This window comes from Hetaerina americana, unplaced genomic scaffold (genome assembly GCF_022747635.1).
Source record: "Hetaerina americana unplaced genomic scaffold, ioHetAmer1.1.p SCAF_32, whole genome shotgun sequence".
NCBI lineage: Eukaryota > Metazoa > Arthropoda > Insecta > Odonata > Calopterygidae > Hetaerina > Hetaerina americana.
The window spans coordinates 3,399,494-3,427,474 of NW_027286897.1; the positions used below are offsets into that span (position 1 = coordinate 3,399,494).

The 27,981-nt window shown below is 40.9% G+C and overlaps 1 protein-coding gene across 1 annotated transcript; it reads left to right on the forward strand.

The window, feature by feature from the left end:
• The first annotated feature begins 150 nt into the window (after window positions 1-150).
• Window positions 151-27,960, forward strand: LOC139691307 (uncharacterized). Its single transcript, XM_071589070.1, has 5 exons — window positions 151-1,236; window positions 11,796-12,047; window positions 14,733-14,956; window positions 27,616-27,703; window positions 27,784-27,960. Exons 1-5 carry the CDS (start codon window positions 331-333, stop codon window positions 27,862-27,864), a joined length of 1,551 nt encoding a protein of 516 aa, XP_071445171.1. The 5' UTR covers window positions 151-330; the 3' UTR covers window positions 27,865-27,960.
• The last annotated feature ends 21 nt before the right edge of the window (window positions 27,961-27,981 follow it).

A 27,981-nucleotide genomic window follows, 5' to 3' on the forward strand; every position in this document is an offset into this window, starting at 1 on the left:
CGTAGGCGGCTCAGAACTCCGGTTCGGTGAGCAAGGTTCATTGACAGCGGAGGGGGCGGGGCGACGGAGCGGAGGGGAAGAAGGAAGATTCCTTCCTATCCCATAAATGCTGTTTCGGTGTACCGTAAGGCGTCAGTCTTGTGTGTCGCCCTCGTCGGTTCAAGACCTGCTTCTCCGTCGGCACCGCGCGAGGAACGCGGATTATCACACGCATAGCTGGAGGAAGTTTCATCATCATCGGAGTGCGGTCACTTCGCTTAGATTTGTCGTGGATGTGCTCGTGTGCCATCAATTTCCGACCTAGTCTATAGAGAAAAACTGTGAACTGAAATGGGTGGTGCAATGCTTTGGATAACGTTGATGTTGTTGGTTACGAGGACCCAAATTTCCGAGTGCGCCGCTGCAATGGAGGAGCCAAACCCTTTGGCGGACATGGCGAGAGCTTTCTTGCAGGATTCTCTCAACGGCGGCGGTGGCGAAGGGGGCCTAAATCTGGGCGAGGCACTAATCGGGCAACTAGGTAACATGCTCTCTGGTTCCGGTGGGGCCTCGACCAACGGAGCCGACCTCCTTTCCGGGATCGGGAGCCTTCTTTCCGCGTCGTCGGCCTCCGGCAAGGGTATGGGCGGGGGAATAGACCCTGAGTCCATCGGGAGTTTCGTGGACATGCTGGCGGGAGCCGCCGGGGGTGGGGGAGGTGGGGATTCGGGCGGCGGTCTGGACGTGGAATCCCTGGTCGGGTTCGCGTCCAGCATGATGGGCGGACAGCAGGGTGGCGGCGGGCAGGGGGGGGCGGCCCTCCTGAACCTCGTGCCCCTCCTCCTCCAGTCAGCGGCGGGCGGGAAGGATGCCTCAGACGCGCGGGGGTCGAGGACGCCGAGGTTCGCCGGCGGGGGGGAGGAAGAGCAGCAAAGCCCCTGGGCCATGCTGATCCCTCCACTGCTGGCCTCGTTGAGGGATCAGTGGGACAACCTGTGGAAGTCGGATGGGGCGAGGAAGCTCCTGGAGGAGAGCGGCCTCGGGGCCACGCTGTCCATCTTCCTCGACTCCGAGGGCAGGTTCGACTCCGAGAGGGTGATGGCGTCCCTGGAGAACGCACCCTTCCGTAGGAGGTGGGTCCGTGGGGCCTCGTCCTTCGTCGCGAGGTGGGCAATTTACGCCGCCAAACCAGACTGGAGGAAGAGGATCGTGAAGACGACCACGGGGGTGGCGACAGCGTTGCTCCAAAGTGCACAGGTGAGGTCATCCGGTTTGGGTGCATTCGGGAGTCTCACAGACCAAAGATTGCATTTTCTTGGATTAATTTTATGATCACATTTTGAATTTTGAAATCGTTACATTTTTCACTCGCGATAAAAAATGTAAGTATTTATCGGCCAAGATATTTATCGGAGAGGGTCACTCTCACTATGTTCCTAAAATATCTCGTGTCACAAGTGATTCCCTTGGTCCTAACTGGCTAATACAACCTGTATCACCTCCCTAAATCATTTGGACTCTCGTGGAAAGCAGTGTTAGATAATTATTAAATATTAAAATATTTAATATTCTCAAATACGCGATATTAAAATTTTCTCAACTCAGTAAGAGAAACCGGAGAGGGAGGAAATTCCGGCTCATAATGTATTTTTTTAATGTTTATATTTAATATTTTTAGCACCTTGCAAGCCACCACTAGGGTGTGTGGCTGGGGGTGAATTCACACCAGACTAATTTTGACCCGAATACTTTTACCTCTAGCGCGGTTGGACAGTGTTATTCTGATCCCTTATCTTTCGTGGAAAAAATGACATCTTAAATCTATCTGTTCTACTCTTATTTAACGATAATTTTTTGTTTTGCAGGGTGTGAAAAGGGGATGATGATGGAATTCTGTGCGATGTAACATTGGTGATGTTCCAGTCCTGTTATACTTTTTTTTAAGGTTTCCTAATACATTTAATGTTTTTATTTTAGTCGAAAAATATGAATGCTGTTAAAAGCACCACTTAATAGAAAGTTATGATACGACCTAAGCGCATTATTTTATTGTTGTTTTTAATTGTTTCATGAATGGCGTCGGTAAACTCCTTGCGTGTAATACGTTCTGATATTATTTCATTTAAAAATTTTAAAGGACTGATCATTGCTGAAGATTCAACCATTCATCAGGGATGTCAGTAAATTCCCCTTCCACAGTTGGGAGTTACGATATTTTTCCCCTAAATGCGTCGCCCTACGATTTCCAAAGGCGTCAACTATAGATGACCTTGAAATAGTAGACGGCTTCCTGTTGCTTTTCTAGATGTGGACGGGAGGACGTCATCCCTTAGTAACTGCACTCACTGGCCAGATTTTCCTTTTCCTGGAAGAGTAGGCAGGAGACAGACTTTGGGAATGAATGAATAAATTAATGATTAATAAAATAAGTAGGAGCAAGATGCATGCAGTTTTTTTATAACTTTTTCCTGTATTCGTTATTTTGGAGGGGAAAAAGAACTTTAATGCGTCCAAAACCATGTAATTGATAATGGGCACATATTGTCAATTTCATCAGTCAATCTTCGACGTCTTGGATCCATGACGCCTTTCCAGTTAATGAACTTATATCCTCATGCTTTTGCCGAGCAATTTAACTTGTATAGCTTCCGAAGAAATTGCACAACATAGTGAAAGAGACCCTTTTTTATTAAGCCTTCAGTGTTACTAATGGAGTCACATTACTCTCTAGGTGGACTAAGTTCTTACTTATTCCCTCTGCAAACAGTGATTTGAGCGATTTGATGCGTAAAATGGAACTCATTGCGGTTAGGGCAGGTGTTTCTGAGCAATTATCGGAACTGCGATTGGCGAAATGCATTAGCGGCATTTTTTGGAAAAAAATTCGTCAAGTCAGTGGAACAATATTGAAAACTTTCACTCCAACCGCGGTCGATGAATCTAAGTCACAACATTCCACGGGGAAATTGAACCGGATATAAATTCAATTCACGGAATTAGGCGTCAAACAAAAATGACGTAACGAACTTTAATTGGTCCTGGTGTGAGGGTGGATTTTGAGGCCCATACTTGTCCGTTGCATCTTTTAAAAGGAGTATTCAGGGGCAAATAAAATACTTCTGCCCCTTGTTTTATTCTGCGCTCTGCTGAAGTAGAGGTATTCGGGTGCTTACCTTCATCTTTACATAATTTTGTACGAATAAACCCAGAATGCTTCAGAAGGAGAGGATCATTTTCAAAATCTATGAGGGTCATCCGGAAAGTAGTACCCGTTCGTGCCGCATGAAGTGCTGACGACGCGAGTAGCCGCTGGACGAGGTCAGATAGCTTCAGTGGCTTGTCTGCCTTCTCTGAGCCAAGTTGCGTGACGCTAGCATTGCCTGTGTTGTTTCTGTGATTGTTTACAATGTTTAAAAAAATTGAGAACGCCGCCAGTTGTGAAGTGAGGGCAGTGATTAAATTCCTCAATGCAAGAAACGTTCGCCCATGTGATATTCATCGCCAATTAAAGGAGGTGTATGGAGACAATGTAATGGACGAGTCGTCTGTTCGGCGGTGGTGTCGCAACTTCAACATGGGGAGGGGGAACACACACGACGATGAGCGTTCGGGGAGACCGTCTGTCATTACAGACCAACTGGTGAGCTCAGTTGACGAATTCGTGAGGAACGATCGGCGCGTCACAATTGATGACATCTGTGAGCATTTTCCCAATGTTTCTCGAACAATTGTTCATGAAATTGTTAAACACCATCTGCATTATGCAAAAATTTGTGCAAGATGGGTCCCTCGCGTATCTCAATGAGCTGGCGGCGAAGGACTATGCAGCAGGAATACAGAAACTTGTCACACGTTATGACAAATGCCTTAATTTGCTTGGAGATTATGTTGAGAAGGAGTTTAAAGTATCCTCTTTCAAATAAAATTTTTTATGTTTGTTAATATTTACTTTTGTGTCTTTATTTCACGAACGGGTACTACTTTCCGGATGACCCTCGTATATGTACGTGCTACAAACAAGCGACTAACTAGTGAGAATTTCAAGCGCTCTCGTAAAAGTCCACCGAAAAGTTGAAGGGTGTGTGGTAGGGGGTGCAAACTGTAATGAAAAGGAAATTTTATTTATTATTTTGTTAAACCATTACCCTTCACAGTGAAGAATGTCATTTTTCTATCTAGATAATTTCTTTACATTTTTTCCTTTCCCTGCTAGGCATTCTCTTCCGTACAACGAGCACTTGTAATTACTGACTTAAGGTAATCTCATTAGTTTATTTTTTGAGAATGCTGGGAAATGGCACATGCTAATCGCGCCCTTAATAGTCCTGAGTACTGCATACGCGTAGACTAGAAAAATAATCGTTGATCTATGTATAAGTCTCTCCCTCCGCTCGTAAGCTGCAATTGCCACTCCTACAGCATCACGATCAACCTTTCATGTGACTTTATTTTAAGAATTTCCGCACCTTTTTCATATGAGTTTATGTCTGGTTTTAATTGTCAGTAGTCTTCTGATAGACAGGTTTTTGAACGATGTTCTGAAACTATTAAATAACGTTATTACTTTAATACTAAATAAATTCTACTCACCATTACGATAAGTACCCTAACAACTTAAATGTATTTTGTTCGGCTATTCAATATGCTCTTTTGACATTCAAAACGGCAAGATGCGTTTTCCTCGTTCTTATCTTTGTTGATGATACGAGGGTCATCCGGAAAGTAGTACCCGTTCGTGCCGCATGGGGAGGGGGAACACACACGACGATGAGCGTTCGGGGAGACCGTCTGTCATTACAGACCAACTGGTGAGCTCAGTTGACGAATTCGTGAGGAACGATCGGCGCGTCACAATTGATGACATCTGTGAGCATTTTCCCAATGTTTCTCGAACAATTGTTCATGAAATTGTTAAACACCATCTGCATTATGCAAAAATTTGTGCAAGATGGGTCCCTCGCGTATCTCAATGAGCTGGCGGCGAAGGACTATGCAGCAGGAATACAGAAACTTGTCACACGTTATGACAAATGCCTTAATTTGCTTGGAGATTATGTTGAGAAGGAGTTTAAAGTATCCTCTTTCAAATAAAATTTTTTATGTTTGTTAATATTTACTTTTGTGTCTTTATTTCACGAACGGGTACTACTTTCCGGATGACCCTCGTAGATGGGCAAAGTTAAATAGTACTATGGAATACGGACGAGATGATTGAAAAAATAGACGAGAGAATGTAATGGAAGTGTGGAAACAGATATATAAAATAAAATACAAAAATTTGAATAATAAGCTGAAGATGGAAACAAAGTGAATGGAAGCAGCGTAGGCGGCTGAAGCAGTGCTATGATATGGAAGGTTTACTGAGGAAGGGTGATATTGTTCCACCACATAGGAAGGCAAAGCCTCTGTAGGGTAGTAAGAAGGGAAAATAAGGACAAGCAATCAGAGATAAGCCAGAAAAATTACAAATTTAACCAGAGGAGATCCAGGAGAGATGAAAGTAACATACAGAATAACTACGAGGGTCATCCGGAAAGTAGTACCCGTTCGTGAAATAAAAAGACAAAAGTAAATATTAACAAACATAAAAAATTTTATTTGAAAGAGGATACTTTAAACTCCTTCTCAACATAATCTCCAAGCAAATTAAGGCATTTGTCATAACGTGTGACAAGTTTCTGTATTCCTGCTGCATAGTCCTTCGCCGCCAGCTCATTGAGATACGCGAGGGACCCATCTTGCACAAATTTTTGCATAATGCAGATGGTGTTTAACAATTTCATGAACAATTGTTCGAGAAACATTGGGAAAATGCTCACAGATGTCATCAATTGTGACGCGCCGATCGTTCCTCACGAATTCGTCAACTGAGCTCACCAGTTGGTCTGTAATGACAGACGGTCTCCCCGAACGCTCATCGTCGTGTGTGTTCCCCCTCCCCATGTTGAAGTTGCGACACCACCGCCGAACAGACGACTCGTCCATTACATTGTCTCCATACACCTCCTTTAATTGGCGATGAATATCACATGGGCGAACGTTTCTTGCATTGAGGAATTTAATCACTGCCCTCACTTCACAACTGGCGGCGTTCTCAATTTTTTTAAACATTGTAAACAATCACAGAAACAACACAGGCAATGCTAGCGTCACGCAACTTGGCTCAGAGAAGGCAGACAAGCCACTGAAGCTATCTGACCTCGTCCAGCGGCTACTCGCGTCGTCAGCACTTCATGCGGCACGAACGGGTACTACTTTCCGGATGACCCTCGTACTTCGGAAATGGGGAATTCAAGGAAATGTATCGCGTTATTTTTTTGCAGAATATGCCTATCGATGTTATGCTCACGGTTTTTCAGTTCCTTCCTTGTAGCCCAGGCAATTCCACACTATTCACATTAATATACTAATCCGCCAAATGCTTCCCTCGCTTGCCGGAAGATGGGGCTGGTGAAATGTGCTAATGAGGGATAACCATCTATCTTTGCGCGCTCACTGCCACACATGCAGCCCAAAGTATCTCTAATTGAGAGAGCATTCATTTCTCGCTTCGGAAAAGAGTAAAAGCGCAAACACTCTCACCCGAGCGTGCCTCACAGTAGAGGTCATGGCCCCGAAAATATTTTAAGAGCGAAACACCATGGTGGTATCTAAGACTCGGAGGGAAATTAATCCGGAGGGGAATGTCGAAAAAACGTTTATGCGATTTCAACGGTAGTAAAGAGTGTATGATAGCGCGTCATTGCATTTTCGTTTATTCTATTTTATTTCGTATTTATAATGCATTCTTGTCATTCTCATCTCTAGGGAAATTATCTTGTAAAATAAAAAAGCAAAACCGAACCTTCATGCTCTTTGAGAAATATTTGACTTCCGCACGCAAATGAGTTCATTTCAAATTTGTATTGCTGCTCGGGTAACATTTAGGGAAATATGAATGTAATTATCCTTTCTCATAATGTGTTCTTCTCAATTACCATACCATCTCTATCTTGCTCGGTCACTGCGGAATACATTCTTGTCTTCGCAATTTATTGATTCCTATTTAAATCCAGGAGTTCTTCAGTAATGATTGCAGGCAAATGCCTAATTATCTCCATACATCTCTACTGAGTTCAAATCCATTAAATATTGTGGGCTACCAAGATATTTATTTTAATCTTCTCGATATCGACGATGTCTCAACTGATGTCTCGAGAGAGGCTCGGTTTTCTGTTTCTCTGATTAAATAATAGGTTCTGGAATAAAGTTACCTAACACTAAAGGTTTTCTGAGTAGAAACGTCCGTGATTTATGGCTCCGAGGAATTTCAAGGGATCTTGTTCATCGGAGATATTGAGTCCCTCAGACATGCAAACGGCCTGGCGGTCGATAATGAATTGGTGTTTCCTTGAGTATTTGGGTTGCCAGAATAAGGTTTTTGGGGATTGAATGAGGAGAGTTCTCGATTCCCTGAAGCCTGTTCCATTCGAGAATTAGAAGCAATTTTTATTTCCTCAATGCCGGGGATATTTCGAGTCTGCCCAAACATACGGCCTCGAGCCACTTAATCCTTTGACGCTTACTGCCAAATTATCTCACATTGCATCGGTATGCCTCGCGCCCTGGCGGTGGCTTATTTATACATTTTTTTATATAACCTGCAAGCCCCCGCTAGGGTATATGGCAGGGGGTGAATACACACCACAATAATTTACCCGAACATGACCCTACCGCAGTCGAACAATGTTATTATGATCCCTTATCGCTCGAGGAAAAAATTACGGCGAAAATCTGTCTGGTCTACACTTAACCTCTCTAATTTTAGTTGCATGATTTCTCCTATCATAGTACGATGGGGGTAATAATACATTTTCAACACCACTGCTAAAAAGACCTTCCAATTTATGCAAGAGCTTCCATCTGTAATATAACCTTCGCTCCGTGAGTGATTCCTAGCCTAGATGCTCCAATATTTTGGATATTCTATTAAGTTTTTCATAATAACGTTTTACAAAGCTAGCTCCTCTACGCTGCACGCGATCCAATTCGGCAATAATCAATCCAACTTCGTGAGGATCCCATGTACTTTATGTATGTTCTAAATGAGGCCTAACCAACAGTAGATAAGATTTATCTTTGACCTTTTCATCTCATTTACCCAGTACTCTTCAAATAAATCCTAATTTATTGTTACCTTGTCCACATATTCCCCATATGTGTTTCACCCAGGATAGCTCGTGAGTGAGGGTAAATCCTAGGTATTTAATTGAGTCTACTCATATTTTACTGTCACACGTTGAACACAAGAATGTGGTCATGTTTCGTTAGATACCCAGCAATTGAAAACGGAAGTGAACCCGTAGATCATATGCCACCGGGATCACCCGGAATAAACGCGAGTCATTATTGATTTCTAGACTAATTTGCCACGAAATGAATACGACCAAGCGGAAGGCGTATTCAGGAATTCGGATGTCTCCAGTCCATAAAGAAGTGAAGGAGCTGAGAAGAGGGAAACCCGGGGAGATGTTTTAGTGCGCACATGTGCGCTGAGCACTACCCGGACAGTCGGAGACTTTCCATGTTGCTCGCCATGGAGAAGGTGGAAGGGGGTAGGCGCCAATGGAGAGAGGCCTACCTCTCTTCTCCAGGGTTGAGACGAGAGCGCTCGTCATAGTTCCATGACCTCATTGGCACTCGTGTTGAACATGTCGTGGAAGTTTCCTTGTTAAGAATCTTGCGTGAAGCTATTTGATAATCAACTCAGAAGATCCTAAAACTACACACTGTGCACATGTGTAATAGATAGTTTCGCAACGGGCTATTAGGCACCGCAATCTCTAGTGCCCGGTTTTCCGCGTTGCTGCAAATGGCGTCACAAGTTACGAATCTCCCGTGATAAATGCTGCGCTTCATTATGAGGAGTGTTATCGAATATGACCCCACCGCGGCCGGACAATATCATTCTGATCCCTTATCGTTCGCGGAAAAAATGATCTAAAATTTATCTGTACTACAGTTAATCTCTCTAATTTTATTGACATACGGTCCTACCGTTGTACGATGGGGGTAATAATACATTTTCAACATATGTGCTTAAGATACATCCTTCCAATCTATGCAAAAGATTTAATCTGTAATTTAACTTTCGCTCAGCGAATGATTCCCGAGCCAAGTTGCTCTAATATATTTTATACGCTACTACGTGAATAATAAAAATGTTTTACAAATCTAGCTCCTCTACGCTCACGTGATCCAATTCGGCATTAAAGCCTACTTCATAAGGATGCCATTTACTAGGAGCATATTCTGAGTGAGGCCTAACCAGCGAAACATTACTCCGTGACCTTTTCATCATATTTACCCAGTACTCTTCGAATAAACCTTTGTTAGATTTTCCACATATTCCCCGAATTTTTTTCTGCCAGGAGAGGTCGTTGTATGAAGGTAACGTCTTATGTATTTAATCGAGTCTACACACATTTGGTTGTAACACGTTGAGCTCCAACCTTATCAATCAGCCATAATAATCAGCAATTCTTTGAGTTAAAGAATGTGGTCATGTGACGTGGGGTATTAATTGGGTAAAAACTACTGTTTTCTAATGATCTCATAGTCAATCTGGCATTCGCTTCATTGGACGTTCTGCCGCACTTAGCCAAATCCCTACCTGCTTGAGATTCGACGTCTATGCTGGACATCCCGTGAGGTCAGCTCGTGAGTTGCGGAGGGAAAGGGACCGTTAAAATTTGCCCGACCTCAACGAGAGTTGCCCTATGGTCAAAAAAGCATACATATATTAGCCATTAGGTAAACCGCACAGTGGACTTAAAGATGCTCTTATCATGATATATGTCTTCACAGGAAGGAACTGAAACCTCTGTAACGTTCCCTGTTACCCCAAACGGGAATCGAACCGTCGGGGAAGGAAACTAGAGGACAATCGAGTGAGCAAGTTGATTTCTCACTCATTATCTCTCTTTCCTTTTCCAAAAGTTACAAGAGGGTCTTTCTATTTAATCACAGCACCGACATGTAAAAATTCGAATATTTCTGCGAAAAATCGGTTTTTTGAAGATGGATCGTGCTAATCCAGATAAATATTTCCAGATTGGAGTTAAGATCAGGTGCATGTCATCTGCACTTAAGGAGTTAAGCGTATGACTTGAGTTGGGATAGTCATTCAATTTGAGACAGAGCTCAGATTAAAAAGCAAGACTAGTGGCTACTCGGTGACTGATGAGCAGTTATTCGCGCAGATATAGCAGCTTAGAGGAGATAGATTTGTAAAATGTTGTAATGATAAACTTAGTAGCGTATCCAAAATATTAGAGGAGCAAGGCTGGGGATCACTCATGGAGTGAAGGTTAAATTACAGATTTAATCTCTTGCATACGTTGGAAGGACTTCTCTTTAGCAGTGATGTTGAAAATATATTAATACCGCCATCTTACTACTGTAGGAGAGATCATGGCAATAAAATTAGAGAGATAGAGTGTAGAACATATGTCATTTTTTCCACGAACGATAAGGGATCAGAATAACATTGTCCGACCGCGGTAGGGTCATATTCGGGTGAAAATAATTCTGGAGTTTATTCACTCCCTACCACACACCCTAGCGGTGGCTTGTAGGGTACTAAAATATGAAATATTATCCCTGTCTTGAACTTATGATAACACGTGTGAATGATAACCTACCGTGAAACCATATAAGTAACGGATTCTGGTTTACAGAATGGCATATGTTAATTTGAATGTAATATTCTTCCAGCGCAAGTTCTGAGTTGTCATACAGCCTAAGTCTCAATAAACATGGGTACGGCAAAGAATAGCCCCGATGTCTTCAGTTTTCACTTTGTCGCGCTTGATTAAACAACATTTTATTCAACGGGCTCAAAACTTCGAGTGCAAGGAAACAATTTTGACCTTGTTATTTAAAGAACACGATGATGAAATCTACGGCAAAAATGCTCTCGCAAACGAATTTACAAAAAGAAAAAAATCTGGGCGTACGTTATTTTGAATATATTTATTTTAGTACAGGTGCTATCTAATTTCATCGTTATCTTGGACGACTCAAATCAATCAAGCCGTCGCATTTCCATTACGCCACTTTGTGCGTAAATACCTCAAGTCAAGTACTTTCACGAGAATGTAAGAGACATTTCATATTTTGTCATTACGGCTTTCCTAAATTTCTTCGATTTTTTCACACTCCAGGTTTTTAAAACGCATAATTTTGAGTTAAAATCATTTTTTTTCATTCAAATTTTTATTTTTATTCATTAGCACGATCGACCATCGGGTAATGACCAAGGAATTCATATTGTTGGCGACGAAAAAGTTCGATCGTAAGTAATGTGGACTTTACATCGGTGTGCGTATTTATTCTGGGCAAAAAAACACTATTTTTACTCCACCAAGACTGTCTTATGTCCCCATGGTGTGATGCATTATCCAAGGCTGTTACGTATTTGGTGCTCACGGTATTTGGTATAAAGAATTTGTGCGTCCATATTGTAGGCAACAAAATATTTAATGTAATTATGTTTTCAGCTTGCTCTTTCTGTCAGCATACATATTATCACATTCCTCAATCTTATTACTCAACACGTGTGACGAAGAATATTATTAAAAAGATAAAAAACCAATTTATTTTCAAAATGAAATTGAAAAATGATTTTACACGTTTTAGGAGTCACTGGTCTTGCATCGGAATTTTTAATAATTATACCCGCGACGAAACGAGAATATGGAGTAAAAGAAGCATTAATATACTGTATATATGTATTTCTGTAATTTTATGTGTGTCTATTTTCTTCAATGCAACAGGTTCTCGGCGAGGATTCCTTTGATCCAACGAATTTACCAATAGAAGAAACAATAGCAAGGGTGATTAATGTCGGCGCGCGTCGATTTTTGGGAATCCAAAATCTTGATTCCGGAATCTACTTAAAACCTGCTATTGGTTACATCAAGAACTTTTTCGAAGGTGAGATAACGGCCAGTGGGAAGAAGGGGAAAGGACTGGGAGCAACCATCAGCGCAATGTTGGACGCCCTCGCGAAACTCAGCCCGAGACAGGTGAGTGAACCAAAGTGACCTACGGCTAAAACACGATGCAGGAATAAAATTCAGTATTGGTTATGGGTGCGATTTCGGTGCTCTTCGCTTCCAGAAAGTTAAAATAAGGTTTTCATTTGGTGTCGCAGTTTCTCAGCATAAAAGTATATTTGTGACGCGCCCGGCTTGATTGGATGGAAGGAGATCGTACTCGAATCATAACACAAGATCACATTTTCTCCCCAGTTAAAACAAAAAAAGCCGTTTCAGCTCACTTATCAATAATCAGGTACACACTATAGCATTATTGTAACACTACAAAATGGTTGCACGACAAATACATGCTCCACGATCATTTCGCAATTCATATCCCTTGTCCCCAATCTATTCCACAGCATTTTCGGGATAATTTGAATAAATAGGGATGAGGTATCAATGTTTATTTGTAACTGGTCTATTTTTGCTGTCAGATACTGCTTTATTTGTTATATAATTCCATAATAATTCAGTTTTCATCCATTATGTCCAGTTTGTCACCCCCGACACATTCTTCTGTTTTGGAGAGTAGGGGGCTGTTCTAATTCCACCCATATCTGAAGAATGGATGGAGTTTTAAAATTCCTGTGGGAAGTACAATTTTATTCTAATGTAAGACGACTATGATAACCAAATCTCTAGCATTTTTTATGCCGAATATAGTTTACAAAGCATCTTTTTAAATAATTTAAATAAAACGAAGTTTCTAATTGATCCTGACTGCCGATGCACCGAAAACTGATTATATCGCTACAGCTTTGCTTTTCTCCCGTAGAGTTATGAGGTGACGTAATGCCAATTGTGGGGGTAATAACATTTAAAACCAGTTAAGGAGGGAGAGGTTGGGCAATGTGTTCAATCTAAACTGAAAACTATTGTCATTAAGAAGAGAGTACGCCAATTGTAACTCCGTTTATTGAAAAATTCTCACTATAAGCAGGTATATAGGATATGGTTGTCAATGCCTATACGCAAATTTTACTGAAACATTGAAAAAATAACAAAAGTCGTGTAATACATAAGCATTAGCTTATGAAACGTCATGAAGATGCCCAAGGGGGGTTTTAATATGTTCCCCTAGCGGTAAACGTGCACCCATTAGTAGACGTCGACCTCGGCACTAGGGTTTCTTTTTTTAATAAATAATGTGAACTCATTTAGATTCAATAAATATTTTCAAGTTTTTTTGAAATATAAATTATGAGACAGAAAATTGAATCAATCACTCTTGTATAAACACTAATACAAACAAATGATAATTAGGCCGCGACGAAACCTATTTCCCTTTGATTTCGCAACCAACAGTCAGTATTTTTATTTAATTTTCGTGAGACATGGAAGAACGGAATGAACTATATTGTCTTATTCTCGAGCCTCTTCTCATAAACATAAAATATTTAAGAATGATCGTTCGATCTCGATTTTAAGGAATGTGTTAACGATATGGTACTATTATAATATTTTCTTGTTAAATTCACATTTGTATAGCATCAGGTCCAATTGTTTGTACATATATTTTTTCACCCTTCCACTGAGCGATATTTCGTTGCACGTGATATCAATAATAATACATACTGAAATTCTTAAACCTTGTGGCGTAAGAGAACCGCCTTGGGTATTAAGAATTGCTATTGCTTTCAACAGCCATAGTTACGTTCCTTAACTTATTACTGCCGTTCATTAAATGGTGGGATCTCAATGTGAATGATAAAATTTTTGTGAAAATTAACATGAAAAATAAATATTAATCATCCTCGAGTAGTATGCCTAGTAAAACTTCCTCTTCTGTCAAGGAGAGGAAGTTGTCAATTCCGAGCACCTGATTAACGCGTTTTCCCATTACCGCATACATTACTGTTAGAAACGGTATTGGAATTCATATGGTGTCTACCCTTTTTCCCACCATAGAAAAACACATCTCAGCATATGCAGCGCCCCTCCATGAGATCCTTGCGGACCACTTTCAATTACCTTTGAAATGGGGACTATGCACACCTCACATCTAAGATAACGTGGGTAACATTACGTTACATTAATAATAATCTATGCCAAAATCAGACCACCGCATTAAAAAATGTTTGGTACTAGGTTCTTAATGTTATCCATTATTCGCGTTTTTTTATTACTTTGAGTCAGACCATGGTACTGGCTTTAAATCCTTCAACCGATTACCCAATCTTGCTGCTAAGAATGTTAACAATCGCAATTTAACTCCTCTGCTTCAGTTGTCACTGAAGACATGATAAACAATTTGTTATTGAAACAATAAATATTTGCCAATTTTTTATCATTTACCTTAAATGTTGTTGGCGTAATGGATAGACGGTTCAGCCATACACGTCATTCTTTTTCAGATCCCAGGCTTGCTCTTGGGCTTACTCCGTCCATAATCCGAGCATATTCTCCGGATACCAAAACTTTGCGCTAAGGCTCAGGTGACGCATTGAAATCGGCGCTCCTGCCATTCGCGAAAATTTCACTCGCCTTAAATAGCCTTATCGTAGAGTACGATCTACCTCCTCCTACCCTACCCCACCTTCGGGTTGATCGATTTGATATGGGTGGCCCGATGATGTGAACCAAGGTCCACTCGCATACGGCGTAGGGTCGTCGCACTTAATCTGAAAAAAATTTTTTTAATTCCAAAACCCGTCCCCCCTTCTCTTGAAGGTTGAAGATCGTCTCGCGGAGGCCGTGAACGGGGAGCTGATCGAGCCCGCCCTCAGGGTTTGGAGGGCCTACAAATTTGCCACGCGGCGGCCCGACTGCGCCCGTTACACCCTATGCACCATTAACCGCCAGGAGGAGGAGGAGGATGGCGTGTCCTCCACGCAACGCAAGAGCAAACAGCCGCCACGTGTGGGACTCAAGCCGGTCGTCACCAAAGTTACCAGGTGAGTGGTTTCGTAGGAAAACGGTGACTGTGGCTGTGGAAGATCCGTTAGTGGGGAGAACCGAACGCCACGATCCGCCAGAGACCGTGGGAAGGCGTGCAGAAAGGAATATTCTGCTCTGGACTCGGCGTGATTTTTTTGGCGAATAAAAACTAATTTGGGAGTAACTTTGTGCGAGCCGGAAGTTACCTCTCCGTCTCTACGATTCAGTTGAATTCATTATTGTCCATGGGGTTATTCGAAGCGGCGCACGGGGCTTCTCGATTGGCATTTTTCAAAGCTACAAGTTGAATTACGATCCCTCTGCATCCAGCATTAAATGTACATAGAAGAAAGATTTTAAAGTCTCTAAAACTGTGTAATGTAGGCAAGCAACAAGTAATGCAACATTTATAACATCATCAGAGACTCCTCATATGCAACTTACGGCTTTTAGCCTGGCGTGTAGCTTTGGGCAACGGGCCCCGGGAAGAATTTTTCTAATCCAATCCGTGTAGCAGAAGCTTTGATGTAGATGGCACATTACCGGAAAGTTGTCTCCTGGAGCAAATATTTCTTTGCAAAAGCGATATTTATGCGGCTTTATTTATTTTGAATGGTATGCTCATTTAATAGATTTATTAAAATCAAAATTCTAAAAGGAGTAACCGTATCATTTACGAAACTGTCGAGAAAGCATCTGCGTACTTATTTCGGTGGCGCCGAAAAAAGTTTTCCATTGATGTGATCTTTCGTACTCCGATTTAAAGCTAGCCTCCTTTGTTATCATATAATCGCAATATCAGTAATTATTTTTAATTTCTGTTTTGTATGCCCTCGTTTAAAGCAGCTACATTTTCACATTCCTTATTCCCACTTTTATCAAGATTGTAGATTCCCAAATGGGCTTGACGGTAAAGGGTTAAACTATCCTCTGAACCCTATATTAATCATCTCTCAGATAGTAAACGTTATATATATATATATATTTATTTATATATTTATTTATTTATAAAAATATCTTCGAAATGAAATGCTCTTCGGCGAGGCAAAGATATAAAAACACCGATGTAGATTTTTAAAACATAGAAACACAAAGGAAGGGCACTCACAATTGGTCGACACGACTGTCGTCGTGACGACGGTCGTGCCGTCGCAATGTCAAACCTACATATGTGTCCTTTCTTTGTGTTTCTATGATTAATTATATATATATATATGTGTGTGTGTGTGTGTGTGTGTGTGTGTGTGTGTGAAGTAAACACGCTATTGCTCCCTACAACTTTATTTAGATGCCACGAAATACCGCAAACATTCATTTCTTCATTCTGGCATTTTGAAATTGATGAAAACGTTTTTCTTATAAAACAATTCCGCAGGGAAAATGTACGTAGAACCTAAGCGAATGAAAGGGAAATAAGGTGAGAGAGTTGCGTGGAAAGGTACGTACTTTTTTAGGTACACCCTTCGATATTAATATGTTGGCTTGTGCCGAGCCGTGGATAACGGTCCCAACACACGGGAGGGGTCGTTCACCCCGCCAGGAGACTGCGCCGCAGGAAAAATTAAGATTTCCTGAACAGGTGACGGTGAGCTATAGACCACTGCACAGATGTTATGGATTTAATGTCGGATTTTTAGACGCTCCCGAGCGCCAAAAACATCGTTATGTCGTATCGCAAATATGAATTGTTCATGCTCGGTCAATATAATCACCCATCGCGGCTAAACCTACGTCTGATTTTTAATTTTCGTGCAAAAGGTGTAACAATAAAAACTAATCCCTGGATATAATATTTGTGAATGCCTTTTGGTTGTACTTTTGCAATTGTAATAGTTTTTATATGTTTCGCTGTGATTGTTTAAAACATAACTTCCAAGCTAAACCCCAGTCGAGTGTACAACGAATCCATGATTAGGTTATTCATAAAGTTTTGCAGCCACAATCTTTTGGGAAGAAGACTCCGATCACTTTTCAGTGCGAAAAGCAGTTGTGATGAATGAAATTGAATCTCTTTTTCTAAATTATACAGTGCTTTTCATAACACATCCCTTTCTGTTTACCTCCCGGAAGGTAGTAAGCTGCATTGCTTCGTTGCAATGATTGCGCCATTTCTTAGTCAATCTCCTGTTCCCTATAATTTCTTTTTCAATAGGCTGGTATTCCTTTGAAAAATGTATTTCATGAAATGGCATGTTAGATTATTTCGACAAGCAAAGATAAAAAATCACTTAAGCCGCGCGAAGGATGTTTTATTCCGCGATATATTCTTTTCCCAGTGTCGCAGCTGAATCTATAACAGCTTTCTTGATCAAAAATGTCAAAGCGGAATATTGATTAATATCGGCGAGTTCTTCGTCTACATGCTTCTTTGTCGAGACAAAAATGTTCTGGTAATCTCACGAAAGACCTGAGAAGTGTTGTAGAGTGAATACAATATATTTTTCTATTCGTACCTAGTGTTCAGGAGTTATTTCCATGGACGTGACGAATTTACATAGGTTTTGAGATAACTTGAATGTTTTTACCATTTTGTGGAAAATATCTGTCCAAGCTAATGTACGCATTTGGATTTTTGACCAAATAAATTTAAAAGATTACTCTGAGGTACGTTAAATTAAATGTCTATCATTTTTGTAATCACGCAAAGAGCAAATTAAATGTTGACGAAATCCAACAGCCCGCGTGCTGCATTTTAATTTCGGTATTGTTATAGCTGTTTTCTAATTTATATTTGTTTGCATTAAAAATCGTTTCGGAAATATTTTTATCCTCTCGAATGTTTAGCAAATATTCTTCATCCTCGAATTTATTCATGCTTGCGGAATGTACTAAAGATAACTTTCACCGCGCGATAATTTTTCCAACATACGAGGGTCATCCGGAAAGTAGTACCCGTTCGTGAAATAAAGACACAAAAGTAAATATTAACAAACATAAAAAATTTTATTTGAAAGAGGATACTTTAAACTACTTCTCAACATAATCTCCAAGCAAATTAAGGCATTTGTCATAACGTGTGACAAGTTTCTGTATTCCTGCTGCATAGTCCTTCGCCGCCAGCTCATTGAGATACGCGAGGGACCCATCTTGCACAAATTTTTGCATAATGCAGATGGTGTTTAACAATTTCATGAACAATTGTTCGAGAAACATTGGGAAAATGCTCACAGATGTCATCAATTGTGACGCGCCGATCGTTCCTCACGAATTCGTCAACTGAGCTCACCAGTTGGTCTGTAATGACAGACGGTCTCCCCGAACGCTCATCGTCGTGTGTGTTCCCCCTCCCCATGTTGAAGTTGCGACACTACCGCCGAACAGACGACTCGTCCATTACATTGTCTCCATACACCTCCTTTAATTGGCGATGAATATCACATGGGCGAACGTTTCTTGCATTGAGGAATTTAATCACTGCCCTCACTTCACAACTGGCGGCGTTCTCAATTTTTTTAAACATTGTAAACAATCACAGAAACAACACAGGCAATGCTAGCGTCACGCAACTTGGCTCAGAGAAGGTAGACAAGCCACTGAAGCTATCTGACCTCGTCCAGCGGCTACTCGCGTCGTCAGCACTTCATGCGGCACGAACGGGTACTACTTTCCGGATGACCCTCGTATTTATGTAAAATCTGATATTTAAAATGCGTACATCATTTCATTGTGAATCACTCTAGGAATAATAGTAATCATAGTACTTAGCCTACAAGAAGAGGTGATATTGTTTACCTAACCATCATTATTTATATGTAAACATATAAATAATGATGGAATTAGAATAAATAATTATAATTCGTCAATATTTCCCTTAAGAAGGCAATAAAATATCATCTATTATTAAATAAAGCTTCATTTAATCTATTTTAAAACGGAAACTACATGAAGGTATAAACATAGTAATGCGTGGCAACTGCGGTTTCTTCAAATGACAAAATATACGGAAGGCAATTTGTCTTGGAATTTATTATCGTTAAAATGATCAGAGAGATCTTACTTCGTCTACTGGAGGCAACAAGTGGGCGATAATGATCCAGCACGTAACTCAACTCGCCCCGTGTCGCCCTGAATGTCACACGTGCCGCAGCTAGAATTCAAGGTTGACGTATATTTGGACGTATTATCTGGAGGAGGAGGGGGAGGAGTCACAGGAAATCCCTATATTTACGTGGTTTTGTACCGAATATAAATGCTCAAAACGACATTTCTTCATGCTTGGAAAACAGGTAGCAGTTTGAAGTGATAGAGAATCACATAATCTACAACAATTTAATTTCGACTCATTTCCGTTACTGACAATTTCCCATTTCCTCGTATTCGTTCACAAAATACACAATAGTCTTTTACACAACACAAAATACACAACACAACACAAAATACACAATTTCTTGGAAGAAATTTCGCATTAAGCTTGAAACTGTTGGAAATTGATAGTGATTTCAGAGTTAGTTTCTTCATAAAATTGCGTATAATTTCCAAGCACGCATCCTGCCCTGGTTTTTTAAGTGAACCAAAAGGGCAAGCAGGAACCTATTCGCCATATTCTACCAGGGGGTGAAAATAGTGGCTTTTATTCGAGCATGTCGTTTTTGTTAGGTTTTACTCTCTTTACTTCCTGGAAGGCCACGTGGAGACCCCGCCAATGCCTCGATCAGTCCTTTTTTATCAGTTGGAGATTGAATCTCATCGTTTTGATCTCGGAATATATGAGAGTAAACCAAATTTTTGTATATCCTGCAGTCGCCACGAGAGGCGACCTTTTGAAACTCAAAATAATTCCCCGACTCATTTCGGTAAAATGTTTTTTTCCAAGTTTACGATAAGAAACTAACTTGCGAAAAGTTTATTTCATTCTTTACAAGGTCTTGTAAAATACAATTTCAACAACTTGTAGCATGTTTTAGGGACATTTGAGATGTTTATTTAAAAATTCAGCGACGCGAATTGGATTATAATGTAAGGGCAATGAACAAAAAGCTCGGAGAGAAAATTTTGCGTTTTGGATATGAAAGTACTCAAAGCAACTTGAAGCGTGGAGTAACAGCTAAGTGTAACTAAAATAGTAATTTACCCTACAGTGTGAGCTGTTTTGGCTCGAGTCTCTGGAAAATAATAATATCACGTGCAAATGTTGGTTATGACCTACTTTTGAGATGCCTCGGATATGATGTACGAAGTCTTTAAGTTCCTTTCGAAAGTCTGACAACTTGCGGTATATCCGAAAATAGCCCCACACTTCGGTGCAGAGATGCACTCCCTCCTCCGGGGTCTGGATAGGAAGAGAATGTAAGTGTAAGGAAAGAAAAAGTGAGGGGGCGAGAGAGGAGAAGGGGAAAGAAAAGGAGAAATAAAAGCGGAGAGAAAAGGAAAGCAATGAGAGTGAAACTGAGAAGGGTGACATGGCAAATGACCTGCAGGGGAGGGAATGGTGCTCTTGACCACACGCTGAAACGCCAAGTGCGAGTACGCCTGGTGGACGGCTAAGAGTATTCAGTGCACGTGTGCTTCACACAAAGGGAATTAGATGTTCTTCGCTTAAGTATATGCGATCACTATTGCTGAATCCTAGACATAAATGTCAATATATGCAAATTCAGGTGGGGTTGCAAAGTGGGTAAGAGCATTCTTGTTACCCACATATTACTTAGTTCAGGATTTCAGTTCGGGTGAGGCTTTGTAAACTTATAAAATTATTCATTACACACTAATAATTAATAATAATGTTTTTGTGCAGGAAAAATGGTGCACCAAAGTCCACGAGCTTCCCGATAATGGAGTACTTTCTTTTTCTAGTACTAATGCAAAAGTAGTTTTAGGGGAGGCGGCCGCCTGCTAAGTCCATTTGCGTGATTAGGGATGGACAGGAAAGGATGACGGGTGGGAGAGAAACCCACTAGGCACATTAGCCTACTCTTTACGAAAGGCGCCAATGGGTCCGCAGCTTTAAGTCCCAACTGACGGACGGCGCTCTCACCCCAACTCTCCTCTAAGCACCTCAAATAGGGATTGGGATACCACTGAAAAATATCTGGGACTTCGGGATTCGAACCCGGGCCCACTGTGTGGGAAGACAACACGTTAGCTACCGCACCATCCTGACCCCCTTTTCTTTTTCTTCATGACCAAGTTAACGTAATGGTTAATGTCAATCCCCATCTAATATATCGTATAACCGGAGGCTAAGAGAAGTAGGGATGGAGTTGTGGGCTGTTAGATGATCGCTCGGTATGTAAGGTGGAAGAGGCAAGAACTTCTCTTCTCTTTGGAGACTGGGCTGAGTAACGAGATTGGATGTTTCCATTGACATTATATCGACTTTCCTTGATATCTGGAAAACCACTTCTGGCTGTATATTCCGCTCGAGTCGAACGATTGGCTCATAGGCTTATGTACCATAATGCGTTTAACTCTTGGAAAGCCGAAGGTTGTTTATCATTTCAATAGGTGAAGCCACGAACTACACAATATCTTTTGTGCTACGAGTAATAATGATGCATTGTCAACGCCGTATGATTGAAGATTTTTTATGCAAGTAAGTGTATGCAATTTGGGCCTGGAGCAAATGATATGAATATGAAATACAGTAATAACGATTCTGTTAATTTAAAACATTGGTTTCCACGAAGTACATAAAATTTTATGTATCAATAAAAACCAATGTAATCCAAATTTCCCTGAAAAAAACAGGAAATCGTTAAAATCAAAAACTGTGAAATATCCAGTAATCAACATTTTAGTTAGTTATGTCTAAAGAAATGGTCAAATGCAGCCAAATCTGGAGTAATTACGGCTGAAAAGCAATCTATTACTTTAATTTTTTTACGCTATCATATTTCTTGCGGGCTGTTTCTATAGATTCTGCCCCGTTTTTGCGAGCTATTGAGCAATGTCAATTGTTTATGAAAATTGTACTTCCAGCCTTAAATAATAAGAGAAAATTATGCTTGATATATACATATGGGTCTAGTGCAATGACCACGGAATTTCTGGTAAGTTTGAAACGGGTAAATTGTAGTACCGCATATAACCGTCTACTCACCAGCAGTTTGCAACGAAAATAAGAAACCGATTAGAGTATATTGTAGACCTGTGCCCGAATATCTTGTACTGGTGATTAACCACGACTAAAATGGAAGGATAGCGGGGATCACCTGAACGATAGTTACAGAATTATATACCGCGAAGGGGGGACGAGATCCGGCGAGGGGTTGCAATGATATTGAACGAAAAGGTAGGAAGTAGCAGTGGTAGTTTTAGGGGAGGCGACCGACTGCAAAGTTCATTTGCGCCATTGGGGATGGATGAGAAAGGAGGAAGGGTTGAGAGAAACCCGGCGTCGGAATTAACCTACCCTTATCGAAGGGCTCCAAGGGGTCCACAGTTAAACGTTCCGTCGGACGAACGGCGCACTCACTCTAAGTACCTCAAGACGTCTCCAGGATTCGAGCCCGGTCCCTCTCGGTGGGAAGCCAGTACGCTCGTCTCCGCACCAACCCTATCCCCAAAGGTAGTAAGAAGCGTAGTAAACGGAGTAAGTGACGAACAGAATATTATCAGCAGAAGAAGAAGCTTAACTAACGAACTTGGTCATTGTTCAATGCCACCACGCAATCCTAGGGAGGAAGACGTCTACAGGGTATACGATAAATTAAAGGAACGGGTGTTGTTGGAAGGAAACGTGATAGTGATGGGGTATTGGAACGCGACTTTCGGCGAAGGTAGGGATGGAAGTAAAGCAGGGAGCCTCGGTTTAGGAACAAGGAATGACCGCGGAAAGAAAGCTATAGCGTTGCGCAAGTTAGAAGGTTTAATCAAAGCTTGGTTAAAACACCACAATAGGCTTAGGTATCAAGAAAATGCCCGGGATTCAGAAAGATATCAGTTGGACTATATTATGGTTAGGCGTAGATTTAGGAAAAGCGTGATTAATTAGCACATTATCCCGGGAGCGGATTATGATTCGGACCAAAATTTTGTACAAATAAAATGCATCGCAAGATTCAAGAGGATCAAGCAAGGATAAAGGCCGAGGAAATGGAATGCAAAAGCATTAACTGGAGGGACACGGAAAGAGTATCAAAAGGCTGTAGAAAAAAATAGCCAGTGAGGAAAGGGAGATTGGTACAATAAATAATGGAATGGGAAATATCACAAGAAGGATATCGAAAGCCGCATACGAAACAGTGGGAACGGTGACTTGGAAAAGGACAAGAAAATCATGGGTTGCAGACGATAAGATTAGAAAGATAGATGAGAGAAGGATTTTGAATAACGTAAGCATAAGAGTTAAGTAGAAGAAAGCAGAAAGAATTGAATAATAATCTGAGTTGGGAAATTAATAAAAGCGAAATAAGCGAGATAGACGACGTGGTGCGTTGATATGGAACATTTACAGAGGAAGAGTGGAATGGGTGCATGGTATGGAAAGGTGAAAGATTAGGAAGTAAGAAGGAAAAATCCGTGCAAACAGTCGAAAATAATGAAGTTTTCTCGGGTCTTCCACCGGGTCAGGGGTTCCCATGTTGGCCGACGTTTCGATGCCCGACTCGTGCATCGTCCTCAGGGTAGATGAGGAACCCCTGACGCGGTGGAAGACCCGAGAAAACTTCATCAAGCAAATACGCCGGGAAAGCACCAGATCTTACTTCAGTCGAAAATACTATAAGCCAGGAAAATTATTAACTGAACGAGGAAAGATACAAGATAGACGGAAGGTATGTATCAGGGTGGTAGATAACTATACGCTTAAGACATTAGGCAATCAAGCTTAAACACAGAGAGAGAATTGGACGCAGATGAGGATAACTCAGGGTAACTTGATACCGATATAAAAAGGGGGTTAAAATAAAAAACGCCGTTGTGTCAACAACATTCCCGCGGGACTACGTACTTAAGATTTTAGGAATGGGAGGAAGAGTTTTGACTAATTCGTAGCCAAGGCTTTACGCATTTTGAGTAGAAGATTTTGTCAGATATGTATTTTTGTTTCCTATTCCAAAAAAGGAAAGCTCTCCATATATATGTACTGGCCGGAAAACTGTGAGATCAGTGCTAGTTCTTATTCCGAAAAAGATGAAGTTTGCGTTATGAGGACTACAGAACAATAATGTTGATTTCCCACACAGCTAAAGTTGTTCTCAGGATCATCAACAAAAGGATGGAGAGCAAGGAAAATGATTACTTAGGGAATCATCAGTTTGGGTGTAGGAAGGGAAGAGGAACGCGCGATGCCATTGCAGTAATGAGATCACTAATCGACAGGAATATAATGTAGAATACAATCAGGACTTATTTGCCTGTTTCGTAGATTTCGAAAAAGCGTTTTATAGAGTAAATTGGGAAAAAATCTCGAGTATATTCCAGAAAATAGGAATACATGCGAGGGACAGGAAGGTTATCCGTAACCTTTACGTCTCAGACTGCTCAGGTGCGAGTGGGGAACCGAGAGTCCGGATGGGCAGTGCTAAGAAGAGGTGGAAGGCAGGGATGTCCATTATCACCGGTGGTGTTCAACTTATATGTGATGGTAATGCTTTGGTATGGGAAGAACTGGATATAGGAATGAAAGTCGGCGGGGAAACCGTAAAATCAGTTGGGTTTGCTGATGACCAAGCTCTAGTTTGTCAGTCAAACAAGTGGTTGCAAGCATTGGTTAGTGAATTGGTAATTCAGTGTGACATATATGGGATGAGAATCAATATAAATAAAACAAAGGTTATGCGATTTTTCACACAGACAAGGCTATGCTAAACATTAAAATAGGAGGGCAAAAACTAGAGCAGGTAGAACAGTTAACGTATCTCGGAAGTGTTGTGGACCAGCATTGCGAAAGTAATTGGAACATAAGGAGAAGAATTGCGCTAGGCAAAAAGGCTTCCACAAAGAGGAGGGGGTTGATGACAGGGACGATGAGTAAGGATGGTAAGAAAAGACTCGTCAAAACTTTGCTATGGAGCATAGTTATGTACGGCGCGGAAACATGGGCCCTGACGCAGGAGGATTGACGCAGATTGGAGACTTTTGAAATGTGGGTGTGGAGAAGATGAAATGGACCGAAAGGGAAACAAACGAGGATGTGCTGGGTATGGTGGTCGAGTAGAGGGGTTTGTTGGGAGAAATCCAAGGAGGCAGGAAATGTGGATGAAGGGCGTATTGATCGGCAGTGGGATGTTGAAGATTACTCGATGGGAGAATGTTAGGCAAAAGAGGAAAGGGCAGAAACAGGATAGGAATGTTGGATGGGATGAAGGAAGAACGCAGAGGGACTTGATGTAGAGTAGTTTGTTGGATTGTGTTTTGCAAGGAGTAACAAAATATTTATTTGGCAGTTGTGTCCATCCAAAACCTACCTTAGATCACTTAAAAAAAGCCATATATATGACTATAAAATAATAAGTTTGATTTCGCCCGCAGGTGAAGTGCTGCTTAGTATCATCGATATAAGACGATGGAGATCACAGCAAGTGATTACTTAGGTAATGATTAGTTTGGGTTCTGAAAGGGGAAATGCATGGGTGATGCCATTGCAGGATTGAAGTCCCTAATAAAGAGGGACATAGAATACAATCAGGATATATTTGTTTGATTCGTTTATTTAGAGAATGTGGTCGATTTAGTGAGTTGGGTAAAATTAATGAATGCACTGCAGAAAAGAGGAGTAGATTGGAAGAATAGGAAACTTATCCTTAACCTGTACGAGTACTAGTGAAGGTAGTTACACGTACGTGACTACTCAGGTACGAGAGGAGATTCGGGATGTGCATTGTAAGGAAAAGGCCTATGGCAGGGGTGACCATTTTTACTCGTGCTTTTCAACGCATACGTGGAGGCAATAATTCAAGATTTATGGGGAGATGGAATGAAATTCGGTGGACAATTCATAAAATCGAATAGGTTTGCGGATGATTAAGCTTTAGTTTTCCAGTTAGCCAAGGGTTAGGAAGCATTGCTGAGCACTTACGAAAGTCAGTGCGATAGGCAAGGGAGCCGTTCACCCACCTCGGAAGAGTTTGGGACTTAAATAGTCGAAGTAATAGGAACATATGGCCAAGAATTGCACTAGGCAAAGCAGCTTTCAGGAGTGGATTGATGACGGAACGCTGAATAAAGCTGTTAATTAAATGCTCGTTACAATTCTGATAAGGAGCGTGACTTTGAACGGCGGGGAAGTCTGGTCGTTGAAGCAAGATGATATGCGTAGATTAGAAGTATATGAAATGTGGGTGTGGAGGATGGAAAAGATGCAATGGACTGTAAACAAATGAGATGTACTAGGCTTGGTAGAGTGAATCATTGAGATAAATCGGAAAGCAAAATGAATACAGAGCGTTTTGATTGGCAATGAGACGTTGACAACTGTGATGGAGCGTAGAATATCTGGCAAACGATGAGGGGATAGAAATAAAAAGACCAGATGGACGGAACGAAGGCTACGCGGAGATACGAAGGGAAGTACGCGGAATTGAAAACGGACTCATTGCTTAATGCCAGGTTGTTTTCCGCTTTCATGGCAACCTAGAATGCTCCATGTCGGCTATTTTATGAGGATCGCGTTGTACTGGTACTATTTTGTCATAGGATCATATATGTATCTTTTTTTACATCCCTTTAAATCTTCATAAACTTTCTATTATCACCCAAGCTTGTGTGATACAGAATATTCAGTTAATTAGTTCATCTAGTTAATCCACTGCGATGCAGCTGCTTACTTTGCAGTGTAAAAATCTTGAATCTAAGGTACGAATACGCTGTTCTTGGGAACGGTCATTTATTACCGGGGGCCATTCAAAGGCCGAGGAGCTCATGCCTTAAGAGCACGGCGAATGCTCAATGCTTCATTCTCTCTTCCCATGTAAGTGCGAATTTACATTTACATGGTGCCCTACGCTAGGCTTGGGTTTCCTATATCACATGTATACTCTCCGAGGCTCTAGCTTAAGTTTATGATTTTTTTATTATGAATTTCAGCAAAAACATTGACTGTGATCGAATGGATAAAGAAGGTCTTGTTACTGTTGATACACATCAGCGGCATAGCTAGAATTGTCCAGCCTGAAGAACCTCGCTTTGCCACTGAGAATATGTTATCCATTTGGAGTCATTTAGCCAGTACCTGGCCACTGCAGTAGACCTTCAGTGTCGCCCCTTTTCTCCCTAGCTACATTAGTGCACTTCACCCATATAAAATTACACAGCACCAAGATGCATGCACTTGTAGAAATTATGCGAAAGAAAAGGATTCCATACAGACATTATTTCCTTAATTTCATGGCTCCTTTCACTGTACTTTCTGCATGTAATTTTTATTTCTTACAATGTCTATTTCAACCAACACCTAATTCACAGAATCTATACAGAAACCAGAGGGCATAAAGACCACTATCTTACTTAGTCTTTTTATTTGTTATTGTCACATAAAAATTTGGAAAAATAAGCCGAATACATGGGAAGTTCCCAATAAAGTGAACTCATACTCTCTTTCTAGAGAGATCTTCATGTATGAAATACCCTCGCAAAAGGGAATCAACACAGATACCCCTTTGAGGTGTTTTTTTGACAATGAAGAATATCGTCCCCAGATATGCAAACTTGGAAATTACCACTCCTGTATGTCAACATGCATTTATGTTTTTAATGACATTCGATTCTTAATATAAAATGACTTTTCTTTCAACAGTCTGGCTGCTGGATGGTTTCTTTCTAACACAAAAGGCACAACGTTTTGGAATTTATACGATGCCATTATGGAAGAAAATATATGCAAGGTATTTTAGCTGTTCTCTTTTGACATTTGTATGCATTATACTTTTTTCAAATTAAATCAATGAATAATTGTTTCTTAAAGGTAAAATATCCTGGAGACTGCAATGAATTCCATGTTGAAGACATGAAGGCTACAACAGAATATGCGCACATGGAATTATGAAAATGCTCACCCCAAAAGCTAGCACCCTGTTTATTTACAGGAAGACTGACCATAATGATTTGTTCTACAATACTATAAATAAATATTTGTAAATAAAATTAGAAAATATTTTCCACT

Excerpts from the sequence above, each read along its gene's own strand:
- LOC139691307 (XM_071589070.1), top strand. The coding sequence starts at position 331 with ATGGGTGGTGCAATGCTTTGGATAACGTTGATGTTGTTGGTTACGAGG. Across the intron at positions 1,237-11,795 it reads CGTTGCTCCAAAGTGCACAG|GTTCTCGGCGAGGATTCCTT; the intron begins GTGAGGTCATCC and ends TCAATGCAACAG. Across the intron at positions 14,957-27,615 it reads GTCGTCACCAAAGTTACCAG|TCTGGCTGCTGGATGGTTTC; the intron begins GTGAGTGGTTTC and ends TTCTTTCAACAG.